General features: G+C 49.4%; 1 protein-coding gene across 5 annotated transcripts in view; it reads left to right on the top strand.

The window, feature by feature from the left end:
- Nucleotides 1-14,143, top strand: part of NFATC2 (nuclear factor of activated T cells 2) — a 158,776-nt gene that overhangs the window by 81,115 nt on the left and 63,518 nt on the right. For all 5 annotated transcript variants that reach the window (XM_007446370.1, XM_007446369.1, XM_007446371.1 and 2 more), the window contains exons 4-5: nucleotides 242-444; nucleotides 1,393-1,565. In XM_007446370.1, the coding sequence (XP_007446432.1) occupies nucleotides 242-444; nucleotides 1,393-1,565 (376 nt within the window). The remainder of the gene's footprint in view (nucleotides 1-241; nucleotides 445-1,392; nucleotides 1,566-14,143) is intronic.

The following is a 14,143-nucleotide window of genomic DNA, read 5'->3' on the forward strand; positions in this document are numbered from 1 at the left end:
TCTTTCTCAGGGCTGGTTAATATTCCATTTTAAAGAGGATCCCTATAATTTATCCAAGCAGTCCCCTCTGGCTGGACATGCAAGTTACTTCCAATTCTCCATGACTCTAGACATTGCAGCAATTCTGTGTTCTTTCTGCTGCTCATGAGCTTCTTTGATGTTTTTGTTTGTTGGACTGTAGCCACCATACCCTGTATGTTAATGGTGCTGTAATAATTTGGTTTTGTTTTCTCCCCCTCAGCTCCATGGCTACATGGAAAACAAGCCGCTGGGGCTTCAGATCTTCATTGGGACGGCCGACGAGCGGATCCTTAAGCCCCATGCCTTCTACCAGGTACACCGGATCACGGGGAAAACCGTCACCACCACCAGCTACGAGAAGATCGTGGGCAACACCAAAGTCCTGGAGATTCCGCTGGAGCCAAAAAACAACATGAGGGCAACGTAAGGGCTGGGGGCTGAGGGCAGTGGGTCTTCATGGGGAAGTGATGGGGCCAAGTGGCGGGGATTTGGGAGGAGGATGGTGTTGATGGAAGCAACCGTAGACAGTGGTTCCCAATTTGTGAAGGACCCACAGAGGTTTCTGTTTTAAAAGTCTCCATTTTAAAAGTTCTAGACCTAGATGTTTTTCGTGTGTATTGAGAGGAAGAATACTTATGCATCTTTGGTTTATGTTGCTTGGGATGAGGCTAAATTTATTTACATTTATAAATTTGTTTGACTTAAAATTATTAAACAACTATGCAGATAGGTCTAACCTCACAGAGCTGATATGCATATGGCTAAAATGTGGGAAACATTGCACCCGTGTGTTGGAGTTTAAAAAACTTTATTAGAGAATAATCTCGAACATGAAAACTGCCAGAATTGTACAAAGAACTCCTGTTACACTGTTCACTCAGATTTGCCAGTTGTTAACATTTCCCACATTTGCTTTATCACTGTTTTTCTCCCCCTCTCTTTATTTTTTCCTGAACCGGTTGCGAGTTAGTCGCAGACATCATGCCTTTTTACTTTTAAATGCTTAAGCATGCATTTCCTGAGAACAAGCATGCTCTCTTACGTGACCACAGTACATTTATCAAATTCAAGGTATTTAATGTCCATATTACTACTCTTACTATTGCATAGTCCATAATCAGTTTTTCCCAGTTGCGTATTTGAGTTTTTCAGGTACTTTTGAGAGTAGAAAAGTAAGCATGCAGAATCTCCCTAGAGAGGTAATTTCCACTGGGGGATTTTGCTAATTACTTTGTGTTTTACGCCCATTTTAGTTTAAATTCCTGGCTGAAAACTTTATCCGTGTATTGCAATCCCCCGCCCCCCTTGTGGGTGACCTTTCCTGCTCCCCGAGATGGTCACTTGTCAGTGGGGTTCTTGACTTTCCGGCAGCATTGACTGTGCGGGGATCCTGAAGCTTCGGAATGCGGACATTGAGCTGCGGAAAGGCGAGACGGACATCGGGAGGAAGAACACGCGGGTGAGGCTGGTGTTCCGGGTGCACATTCCAGAGTCCAGCGGAAGGATCGTCTCCTTGCAGACAGCATCTAACCCCATCGAGTGCTGTAAGTTGGGTTCTGGGCAGGGTCGGTTTTTGGCAAGTGCATTGTATGTGACCCTGGGCAGTGTAGCCTGTGCAAGGTACCCAGCAAGATTGTGTGACCCACAGGGGTCAGCGGTGGCCCAAGATGACCAAAGGGGCCAGAGACAGAGCACATTTCAGGGTTTCTCTCTGCTTCTATTTACTTGTGGAGGGTTTACTGTCAAAAATAATATGGCTGACAAGTAGCCTACAGCTTGGTTTAGAAGATTTGAAATGTATAAGTGTTGTGCTGGTCTCAAAAAGGGAAGATGCAGTTGGAGTGAGTTCACTGTACTTAGTGTCCTCTTTTTTTTTTTTTAGATTTATTTGTTTGGTTGCGCCGGGTCTTAGTTGTGGCAGGCGGCGGGCTCCTTAGTTGTGGCATGCGAACTCCTAGTTGTGGCATGCGAACTCCTAGTTGCGGCATGCATGTGGGATCTAGTTCCCTGACCAGGGATCGAACCCGGGCCCCTTGCACTGGGAGCGCAGAGTCCCATCAGCTGTGCCACCAGGGAAGTCCCTTTTTCCTCTTCTCTTCTTTCAATATAATAATAATAATATCACGGTGGCTCTCGCTTACTGCACTGTGGCTCCACTGGTCACTAGGCTAAGTGCTCAGTGTGTAGTACTCTTTAAATACTCACAGCAGTCCTTGGCAATGGCTGGTGTCATGATGCCCATTTTAGGGAAGAGGAGGGAGAGAGATGAGGGGTAGTGTAACTTGTCTCAGCGGGGCTGGGATTTGAGCAGGAGCTTTGGCATGCAGGAGCCACACGTCCCCATCACCCTCAGCACAGCCCATCATCACCCTCAGCCCATCCCTGGGTGTTTACTGAGAATCTGCTCAGTGTCTGGTGCCGTGCTGGGGGCCTGCAGATGAGCAAGATGTTTTCTCTGTCATCAGTGAGCTTACAGTCTGGTGTAAGCTAACCCACACAAAGATGCAGAAGATTTTCAGAATCCAGTACAGAGTGGCCAAGATCTGCTGTTTGGAAGGTCTCTGAGCAGAGACCTGGCCCAGCTACGTTAGGCTTCAAAAGAAGAAATCACTTTGAGATCATTCTTAGGTACTTTGGGCAAGTTTGTTGTTGGATTTTGCAGTTAGATGTGACAAAGCTTATTGTCTGCTCAGCTTCTGAGAGTTGAGAAGTCATTTTTAAAAGCATAAAAAAAGAAGCATTGTTCCAGAAACAAAAGCTGTTTTTATTAGTTTTAAAAAGTCTCGTTCTTCTAAGAATATTTTTGTGCTCTTACAATAATGTTCCATATTCAATTATGTTTCAGGGGTTTTTTTCCCCCTTTTTATTGGACATTTTACCATAATTAGGTGTCACAAAATCAGCTGCCTGCCGAGACGAGGGAGGTCGTGGACATGAGTGGAGTGGGTTGGGTGGGTAGTAGTGGTAGAGACTGGGGGCCAGGGTGGCACATTCCCCACCTAAATGGGTTGCTGTTACCCAAATCCAGCCAGTGTTTCCATGTGGGAGTGTCGACTCAGTGTGGCCAAATCTGATTTTTTTTTTTTTTTTTGCGGTACGCGGGCGTCTCACTGTTGTGGCCTCTCCCGTTGCGGGGCACAGGCTCAGCGGCCATGCATGTGGGATCTTCCCGGACTGGGGCACGAACCCACGTCCCCTGCATCGGCAGGCGGACTCTCAACCACCGCGCCACCAGGGAAGCCCCTGATTTGTTTTTAAGATAAACCAATAATCTCCTGATTTGTAAGAAAAGCGACAACAAAGTCAAAATACTCTGTAGGTCAGCTGAGAACTGCACGTGGCTTGGATTCATCAGAGGTAGTCTTAATCAGACACTAATGAGGAAAGGGAAAGTATGAATATTTTATGCAGAAAGCATTGAGGAAGACTGGCCTTCAGCCAGCAAGAGGAGAGGGCGGACCCTCTTTGGTAGAGAAGCCAGAACTTGGTCTTGACTGGTCTTTGGAAAAGGATGAAGGAGGCCTGTGATCTCTTCCAGGCTGGTGAGTCAGGATGGGGGACCAGGCTGAATGTGGTGGTGAGTTTGTGCTCTGAAGTTAGAGGAGAAAGACCCAACAGCAGACAACAGAGGAAAACAAGTGTTTGAAAAAACATCATCATAGAAACAGAGGAGGAATTCCCCTCCTCTGCCTAGCAGACCCCACCCCTGTCCCCCAAGTGCTAGTCGTGGTGACTGCCCCACCCTGGTCTTGGTTTTGAACATCTCAAGACATCTGGGGAAGGAAACTCAGGCTCTTCCTCAGTGATTTGGGGGATTTTGAGAAGGTCTTGCCTTTCTGGCAAATGACTCAGTCTCCAGGATGGGGCTGTGGTTTGTAGCAAGGTGGGGGTCAGGAGGCCTCAGGAGGGACCGTTTATAGGAGCTCCTGTTCTCTCCATCTTTGGGTCCTTCAAGTCATTCTGTCTCCTGTCAATGAGACTTTAAGGGGCATCACTGGCTGCACACACCTCCAACAAGATCCTCGGGGTGTTAAAAGTTGCGTGAACTTTGAACATAGCAGTTTTTTGTTTTCCTCTTCTTATAAAAAAGTGTTTGGCTGATTGAACTACTGTGCTTTGACAGATAAGGAAACTGAGACTTTCTTGGTAAGGTGATTTCTTGTTAAGGTGATTTACTCATTTTTACTCGGTAGGGAGCAGAGGCAGAGTCTCCAACTTTCTAGTTCTGTGAAATAGCTTCTTTTGGTTTCTACACCACCAGCCTTTCTGGCGATACCAAGTGGAGCTACCGATGGGTCACTTTCCCTCTCACGGAAGGAAGGCAGAGCCCTCTGTCATTTTTATCTCCTTCTTTGTTCTGTTTTCCTGGATCAGTGCCTGGCAGTTCCATCAATATTTATGGACTAATTGAATTACTGTTTTTTTGATCCTTAGGGAGATATTCAATATTTGTTGACACCTTAGTCTGTGACATGTATCAACACAGTATGTGTACAATAAATATCTGTTGACTAATTGACTTCATGTACCCTTCCCCCCTTGGGGAAGGTAGGCTGGTAAGAAAAACACTCATTGGGCTGGTGCTTATTTGCAAGGCTAACTTATTTACTTTGGAGATGTCTTTTACGTGACGTCTCAGGGATCAAGGTTGAGTTCTCAGAATCTAGTAGAAAAGTCTGGAACAAGCTACTGGAGGCCACTCTTTGGAAAGTGGAGTTACTTGCTAGAAAGGCAGATCTCTTCTATTTATTTATAGGCCCTATTTATTTTGCCCAAGGTCAAATCTCACCTGTGCATAGAGGGACACCCCGTGTTTCTAGTTTTCTATTTCCAGCGGATCTTCAGTGTTGCCAGGGAGGTCCTTTGAGTTCCCCTATTCTCAGCAGAGACTCTTTGGAACCTTCTCTGGTCTCCCAAGCTCTGGAGGCTGCCCCACCCTCCTCCCACTTGGAGTGGAAGAGGTCAGAAGGCAACACCCTTGTCTTGCCCAACAGAGACCCTGCACACGGTCACAGCTGTGGGCAGCCTTTCCTCGTCTGGGACCCTTGGAATAGGACAGTTCTCCTTAGCCCCTGGGTTCCTGAGAGCTCTCAGCTTCATCTCCAAGTTCCCTTGTGGTGGTGGAACCCTTGCTTCCCTCTTGTGCGAGTTCCCAGGGCTGGCGAAGCCAATTACCACCACCTGGGAGCCTTCCAGCCACAAAAATTGATTCTCCCACAGATCTGAAAGCCAGAAGCCCTAAATCAAGGTGTCATCAGGACTGGTTCCTTCTTGGAGGCTCTGAGGGAGGGAGAGTCTGTTCCAGGCCCCTCTCCGCCGGTGGTGGCCGGCGATCACCAGTGTTCCTTGGCTTGTAGACACATCACTCCAATCTCTACCTCCATCTTCATGTGGCCTTCTCTGTGTGCCCTTTTTTGTCTCTTCTAAGGACACTCTCATGGGGTTTAGGACCCCGTGATCCAGGATGATTTCATCTTCATCCTTATTCACATCATTGAAGACCCTGTTTCCAAAGGAGGTCACATTCTGAGGTTCTGGGTGGGCAGGAAGTCTTGACGGGGGCTCAGTTCAACCCACGACACCTCCTCAGCTGCATTTCTCGGCTTCACTCTACTCTCTGCTCCGCAATTCCCAAATCCACGGGCATCTTCCTCTGGCTCCTAGGCTTCTGCCTGTGCTGTCACCTCCATCCAGAACAATCTTAGCTGCATGTTGGAATCACCTGGGGACTTCTAAGAAAAAATAGGAGGCCTGAATCCCACCGCAGAAACTCTGATTCAGTTGGTCTGCGTTGAGCCCTGAACCCGGAGACTTTCAGAGGTGCCTAGTGATTCTGACATGTGGCAAAGTTAGAGACCTACTGCTGGGAGGTGGGGTGCCCACATCCTTCAGTTGCTTAGTTAACCCCTCCTTATCCAAGGCCCCAAGTTTAGATGGCCCCTCGAGGAGGAAGCTTGCCCTCACCCCACAGAGTATAGGGTCCCCTCTCTGTGCACTGACACCCAATTTACTTATCAATCTCTCTTAGGTAAGGTTAGGGACCAGTGGGTGTTAGCCAGGGCCTGGCACATAGCAACTGTCTCTAGAATGTTTGTTGAAAAAAATGAAAGTGTGAAAACAGTGTCCCCAGGCTGCCCAGCAGGAGAGAGAGGCAGCCATGAGACAGAGTGGATGTGTCCCCAGGGGCAGATGCCTTCTCCCGTGAGAACTTTTCTTGGGTTTTCTCCTTGCCCTGCGAAGGGGCCTCTCTGTTCATCACATTTCAGGAAACACCTAAAGCAATTTCCCACCGAGCCCTGCCGCTCAGAGCACAGAGTGTAAATTCACTTTCTCGTTTTGCAGGAATTGGGGGCATGGGTATGAGGTGTGGACTAGAAAATGGCTTTTCTCACATGGTGTTTTCAGTCTCTCCCTTTTCATGACATAAATGTGTTTTACCAAGGTGTAATTAAGATACACGAAATTGCACAGACCGTAAATCTTCTGTTCAGTGGTTTTGACAATCGTATACACCAGTGTGACCACCACTCAAAACAAGATACAGGGCGTTTTCTTTCGTTCCTGAAAGTTTCCTCCTACCCCTCAGCCAGTGCCCCCTCCCCAGCCCCATACACAGGCAATCACTGTTCTGATTTCTATAACCATAGATGAGCTTTCCCCATTCTAGAACTTCATGTAATGGAATAGTACAGTATGGACTCTTTCGAGTCTGGTTTGTTTTACTTAGCATGATGTTTTTGAGATCCATCACTGTTACTGCGTGATTTGGTGGTTCATTCTTTTTTTTTTTTTTTTTTATTGCTGAACAGTATTCAATTGTATGAATATAACGATTGTTTATTTACCACTGATAGACATTTGGGTTGTTTCTGGGCTTTGGGGATCATGAATAAGGCTGCTATGAACGTTCCCCTTCAAGGCCTTTGTGGACAGATGCTTTCATTTCTTTTGGGTAAATACCCGGTAATGGAATTGCTGGGTCACGGGGAGAAAAACCCCCATATGTTCCAATTTATGTATTTTCCAAATCGTTTTACACTCCGTACAAGAGTGTCTGAGAATTCCACTTGCTCACTAATATTTGGCTTTGTCAGTCTTTCTAATTGTAGCCATTACAGTGAGTAAAATGGTATCTCATTGTGCATAACCCATAATTTGCATTTCCCTAAAGACTCATGATGCTGAGCCCTAATCTGTGTGCTTATTGGCTATCCTGTGTCTTCTTTGGTGAAGTGTTTGTTCAGAGCTTTTGCCCATTTTTTATTGGGTTACTCATATTCTTATTGTTAATATACAGTAGTTCTTTTTGCATTGGGTATGAACCTGTTGTCAGATTTATGTATTATGAATATTTCCCCGCAGTCTGTGGCTTGCCTATTTATTTTCTCAATTGTGTCTTATTAAGAGCATCAATATTTTATTTTGATGAAGTCTAATATATTATTTTCTTTTCTTTTGGAATTATTACTCATTATATTCTCCCAAGAAATCTCCGCCTATCTGAAGGTAGCAGACATCTACTCTTCTGTTTTCTTCTAGATGCTTTTTGATTCTGGCTTTTAGGTTTAGGGATACAAACCATATCAGGTTAATTTTTGTGTATGGTGTGAGATAGGGTCCAGTTCCGTGGTTTTCCATATGGAAATTCAATTGTTTCATATGCCTTTTTCTGAAAGTGAGAGCTTAGACAACCGAAGACTGTTCCCTTCGTCACCACCTCCCCTTTACTCCTCCACTACATGCTCCTAAGTCTGACATGGAAGATGGGTGATCACACAGCCGTGCTTTATGGAAATCCTTAGAATTAGTGAGATCAGACAGGCAAATTGATTTTGCTTTGCTTCATAAATCAGAGATGCTCTCTTGCCCATCTGCTCCTTTCAGAAGCCAAAACGACCCACATAATTCTTATAGTCCCCTTAACATTATTCTTTTAATTAACAATATATTTGGAGTGCATTATATAGTACTAGGAACTGGGGATCCATCCAGTGAACAAACCAAAGTCGTGGCCATCATGGAGGTCACATTCTAGTGGGGAAAAGCCACCGTCAACAAGCAGGCAGAGACATCATTTCAAACAGAGCTAACTGTCATGATGAAAATAACAAAGATCATGTGTTAGTGACTTGGGGGTGGGGGAGCAGCAACCTTAGTCATTCTGATCAGGGAAGACCTCTCTGAAGAGATGGCTTGTTAACCTGGACCTGAGTGACGGGGGAGCATGGCCCAGCTGGAGGGTAGAGCAGGTGCAAAGCCCTAAGGCAGGGATAAGCTTGGCATCGTCAGGGAACAGAAAGGCAGCCGGGGAGGCACTGTGGAGTGACAGGGGTAGGGAGAGGTGTCGGAGGTGAGGTCTGAGAGGAAGCAGGGGACTTTGGATTTTATTCTAAGTGAAACGGGAAGCCTTGAGTTCTACATAAGGGACTGGCATGATGTGATTTATATTTTAAAACTTGTTTAGCACAGTGCCTGGCACATAGTAGATGCTAATAAATACTTGAAGACCAAATGAAGGAAGGTAGGACATGAGGGGGACATGAGGGGGAAGAGGTAAAGGACAAGGAGCTATTATCAGTCACCTACTGTATGTCGAGCAGTTTCTCTGTTGCTGCTAAATCATTGCGAGGACACCAGGAACTCAGCATCTGTTCCAATTTTATAGATGGGAAAACTGAAGCACAGAGAGGTTAAACTAATTGCCTGTGGTCACACAGCTAGTAAGGGACCAAGCCAACTGTGATGACCACGTCCTGCTGGATCCCAGGACACCAAGGTTGAGCTACATCACGGGTGACAGACTAATTTGGGCCAAAACTCCAAAGGGTGACGTCATCTCACATAAACTGGAGACCAGATCAGCGACCCTTAGGGAACTGTGGGCACCCTCCCACCACTCTGCAATGGATTGTCTCCCTCAAGACCCTGTAGCAGTAAATCTTGGGTGAAATTTGGGCAGAGGGCAGGTAGGCCAGGCCTTTGTCCACCCCGGCTCTCTAAGGTGGCTTTTAAGCAATGACTAAGGGATCACATTCAGAAACATCAGAAAACCAACATGATGGGAAGAAGCAGGGTTAGGGTGATGGTTAGGACTGTGGGTTTGGGTTCACATCCTGCCGCTGCCACTTACTAGCTGTTTAGTCCCGGGGAAGTTACTTAGCACTCTGTGCCTCAGTTTTCTCATCTGTAAAATGGGGATGGTAGTAGTACCTATCTCAGTACAGTAGAATAACCCCAATGCCTCTCTTCTGGTATGTCTCATACTTTCCCCCTTGCAGCCCTCCCTGTAGCTCTGCAGAGCAGACGTTACATACCTCTGGTTGCCACTCTGTCACTGCCGAGAGCCCACAGCCCAGGCAGCAGTAGGTGTGGGAGTTTAACAAACACTAATTGTTTCAGGTGAGCTGGCAGCAAGCCGCACGCCCTGCTGCTAAGAGGAGCTTAGATGACTATCTGTCTGGTGCTGTGGGTTGGCTGGGTGGCGATTACAGGAAAGCTGGGTTTTTGGGGAGCCCAGGATTGGGGCGGCTTCTCCACTGATTGATATGGTTACCTGATCCTGCAGTTATGGCCTTTTACTGAGCTAGTTTGGCGGAGCTGGGGAGGCAAAACTCCCCTTTATTGAAGAGCTGCCAAGTGCCGCCTGCCCCCAACTGTCACATCTGTTAACTTGTTTCTACCCTCATCGTAGCCTGGGAAGACTCTAAGACTCTGAGCTTATATCTAGCGGGCTGAGGTTCAGAAGGGCTAACTGATTTGAGAGTCACGTGGCTGGCAAGGGAAGGGGCAAGAGCTGGGGGTTAAAAACCCATGTCCTTTTCTCTGTCTGGGCTGCCTGGGTCCCCCAGTGACCAGGGAGCTCATTAGTCAAATGGAGATTCATGGAGCCCCCTGTAAGCGTCTTGGTTACTGGAGATATGTGGGAATATTCTGCGGGGGCTCCTTGCTAACGTATTGGAACGGAGAAGAATAAGAGCCCCTCCTCTGGACCCAGCGCTGTGGGGATTGGACGAGAGGCACCAGTCTTTCAGGGCCGCTGTCTGTGCTCCTTTTTCCGTATGAGGAAGCTGAGACCCCCTGAGGTCAGAACTGGCAGGTGGTCTCATGCACTGTGGACCCCCTGCAGTTGCAGACGCTGAGCCCCAGTCCTGTGCCGTGAATGGTGACAGGTGCCTCCCAGAGGTGAACCCCATACTCGGGGAGAATTGGGCCCCTCTGTCCCAGGCTCCCGCTTCCCAGGGAAGACCCATCAGTGGCCAAGGCGGGGTCTGAGGGAGCCTGAGGGGCCAGTCCGCCGGCCCTGCTCCCGGCCCCTCCCCGGCGAGGCCTGAGTCAGCACCATGTTCTGGGCCAGGCCTGGCTCAGCCGGGCCAGGCTCACAGCCAAGGACAGGGCCTGATGTACAGACAGGAAGCGTTTACAGCAGCTGGGATGGGGGGTGGTCAGTGCTTGGGCCAGAGTGAGACTGAAGGGGGCTCTCCTGGTCCGGGCTGGCTGGCGGCTTTCCCAGTGGGTCCTTCACCATTTTACTAAAAAGGGGTCCCTCTGGGTAGGGGAATCCCACAGTCTGGGTTCAAGTTCTGCCTGTCCGCCTTTCACAGCTGTGAGCTCTCAGGCATGTGACTTCTCCTTTGGGAGACTCAGCACCCTCACCTCCAAAATGGGAATCATTCCTGCTTGGGGTCTCATGAAGTTTAGCAATAAAAATAAACATAACAGACATTCATTGAGCCCTGATGAGGTGCCACACACTTCCTGTGCATTAGCTCATTTAATCTGCAAACCGCTCTCTGAGGTTGGCCCTGTGATGAGTCCCATTTTATAGATGAGGAAACAGAGGCACAGAGAGATTAAATGACTTGCCCAAGGTCCCAAAGCTTGGATGTCACCGAGCTGGGCTTCGAACTCAGGCTCTCACGTGGCAGCATCCTTACTTTGACCCATGACCGTAAATTGCTTCTTCATGTGTGTGCTTTATAATATAAACAAAAACGTATATACAAAGTGCTGGAATCCAAGGCACTCTCTATGGCAGCTGTAGTTATTCACTGTTAGCAGAACCCACCCACTCTGCACAGCTAAATTTCCCTGACCAGCTTCTCCCACCTCTCTCCTGAGGTTCTCGGGTAGATCATCATTCTCGGCCAGGCAGCCCCGTGACAGGGCAAATTGCAGACAGTCCCCTGTCCAGGCTGACCTGGAGGACCCCCGCCTGGTGTGAATTTCCCTCTCTGAGCCTTTACCGCCGGCTCTGCTCCCAATCAGCCACTGTTGCTAGTGAAAGTAAACACCCAAACTGGCTAAACCAACAGCGCCCTGTTGATTCAGAGCTCATAAAACATAGGAGCCCCAAGACACTTTATGACGTGCCAGAATCCAGGGGCAGGAGGGAAGCCTGAGGTAGTCTCCTGGCTTCGAGGGCCACCTTGATGCTTAAGCCAGAGCTGAGGGTCTAGCCTCCACCCACAGGTGAGACCTGGGCCGTGGGTTTGGCTTTAAGCTGGCGGACCCCTGTTTGGTTAGAACACTGCAGGGTTTGGCAAGGTTTGGAGGGTCTGGAATCTCCAGTGGTCGAAGAGCCGAATGGGACTCGGTGGGGACGGCTGCGGGTGGTGGTTCAGGCCTAGGGGGCCCAGTGGGCCTGTGGAGAGCCCTCCCATAGGTCCTGGACCATGTCACCCCAATTAGTAGCCCTAGGTGTTGGAGGCTGCGTCAGAGAGGGAGAAGGAAGTGGACCCCAGGAGGGTAGTTTTGGTTGCTGTTTGCCTGTCTTCAGTTCCTCTTTCAGGGGCTAATTGGATTCATGTGCTTTGCCTCTGGGCTCTCTGAGGATGCCGGGGTGGGGGGGGGGGCCTCCCCTGGAGGAGGTCTTCTTGTCCTCAGGTGGTCTCTTAAGTGTGAGACCTGGCTCTCAAACAGAATGTGTGTAACAAGTCACCTGGAAAGACTGTTGAAATGCAAATGTCCAGGCTCCTCTAGGAGATTCTGGGGCAGGTGGGGGGTTTGGGGGTGTGGCCTGGGGAGCTGCATTTTTATTAAGCACCTCCCCCAACCAGGTGATTCGGCTGCAGGTGACCCTGCAAAGGAAGCTCCCTTTGAAAAATGCTGGGATTCAGGGCCAAGAAACCTGGGTTTTGGGTCGGGATCCACCAAGAACAGCAGTGAAGAGAGCAGTACCGTGTGTAAACACGTGGACACGGTCCGTACTTATTTGGTGAAATAGCTAAGACAAGACAACAGTGGTTCCCGGCGCTGAGCACAGGGCAGCTGCTCAAGGAGCTACAGCCCTTCATGTTGTCCGGTATTTATTGAGCCAAGTACACTTTCTGTGAATTCTCCCATTTAACCCTCACAACAGCCTGTGAGATGGGTCTGCTAACAGCCCCGTTTTTCAGATGGGAAAAGTGAGGTTTAGAGCTGGGAAGCCCTGTGCAAGGATCACCTGGTGGCGACTTGAGCTGGAACTGAGGACCCTCCAACACGACAGCCTCACCCCGGCAGGAGCTGCCTCTCCATGAAGCGAGTTCTGAGCGTCTGTCTTTCTGTCTGTAAAATGGTAGAATTAGGGCCACGGGGTCATTATTGTTTCAACTCCCCAGCTGATTCTAATGTGTAGCCAGCACTAAGCAGTTCTTCTCAGACTTGATAGCTCATAAGAATCACCTGGATTCCTTGTTAAGCTGCAGATGTGGGTTCAGTAGGTCGGGGTGGGGCACGAGGTTCTGCACCTCTAATAATACCGCCCCCCCCTTCCCGTGATGCTGATGTGCTCGGCCCACACTTCGAGTTGCAAGACTGGAGTCCAGATAAAAGCTTACAGGAAGCCGGACTGGACTCTTGAAATTTTCATTAGAAAAGATAGTTTTCCTTCAGTAAGGGGAAGGAGCAGGAAATGCAGACTTGGCAAAGGGAGAATCAGTTAGTTGCTTGACACTGTGAGGCTGTGGAGGGAGAAGCAATGAGTTTGCTTCAGGAAATAGCAGAGTTGTGTTCACAGCAATGCACAGTGATTCACGGAGCAGCCGTCTGGCCCAGCCTCCCGCCCACTGCTGGGAGCTCATGGCCACGTCCAGTCCCCGGCCTCGCTGGCTTGGGAGCCCTTGGCCGGCTTGCCCAGGAGCCATGACTCAGGCTTTCCACCTGCAGAATGGGAAGGATGGCTCTTGCCGCCTCCCCACCCATCCCTGGGACCAAAAGCCCCCACTGGCCCCCTGAACGCATCAAAGGCAGATCTTAAAAGCCGGGACCTGCTCTTCTAGGTGGTGTGGCTGCTGCTTTCACTGCTAATAAATCCCCATTGGTGGCAGCTCAATTAGGAAGTCATACAGAACTCCTCTGTTGAAAGAAAGGCTTGATAACCTGGCCCATGTGGGAGAAATTAGCAGCTTCTGCAGAGAGGCCTTTTTAATACGTACTCTTAACTGGCAGCCCCTTAGAACCGCGCTGGCTGGTGGGCCCCTGGGCACAGAGAGCCTGGGCTGAGCCTGGGATGGGAAGATACCTGCAGGGCCATCGCTGAGAGTCATCCGGCTGCATTTTCAATGTAAAGTGTCTGGGAGCGTCTGGTCCACAGCAGACTCCTTAAATGTCACCAAGTGTGTGGCTGCTCCTGAAGGGACTGATTTCAACGTGGCTCTGGGGCCGAAGGGAGCGGGGTGCTGGACCTGGAGGCCCAGGCCAGCCAGGAGGACAGGGTTGGGTTTGAGCCTCGGGCCTCACGTGGCTGCGTCCCCGGCTCCCGGATGGGGAGGTCCGCAGGCCCCTGGCACGGAAAGGGCTGGCCCTCTGCCCAGTTCTTGGGCTCTGGGAGGAACGCCAGGAGCTCAGGCTGACTCACCCAGGGAGGGCCGGCCTCTTCGGCCCACGCTGCCAAGGCGAGGCCGAGGAGATGGTCCCTCATGCTGGATGGGACCCATTTCTCACCCTGCCCAGGAAAGGCATCTGGAGAGGGTCTTCATTCTTTCCTGCAGCCCACCTTCAGAAGAACTGGTCAGCTGGAGGGGCTAGGAGATGGGGTTCTGGAGCTGGACAAACCAGTTCCGGAGGGGCCAGATCTAAGCATCACCCCATCTGACTTCTCCTGGGCTTTAGTTTCCTCCCCAAAGGTGAATAATTTCAGTAC

The sequence above is a fragment of the Lipotes vexillifer genome, unplaced genomic scaffold (genome assembly GCF_000442215.2).
Source record: "Lipotes vexillifer unplaced genomic scaffold, Lipotes_vexillifer_v1.1 scaffold251, whole genome shotgun sequence".
Lineage (NCBI taxonomy): Eukaryota > Metazoa > Chordata > Mammalia > Artiodactyla > Lipotidae > Lipotes > Lipotes vexillifer.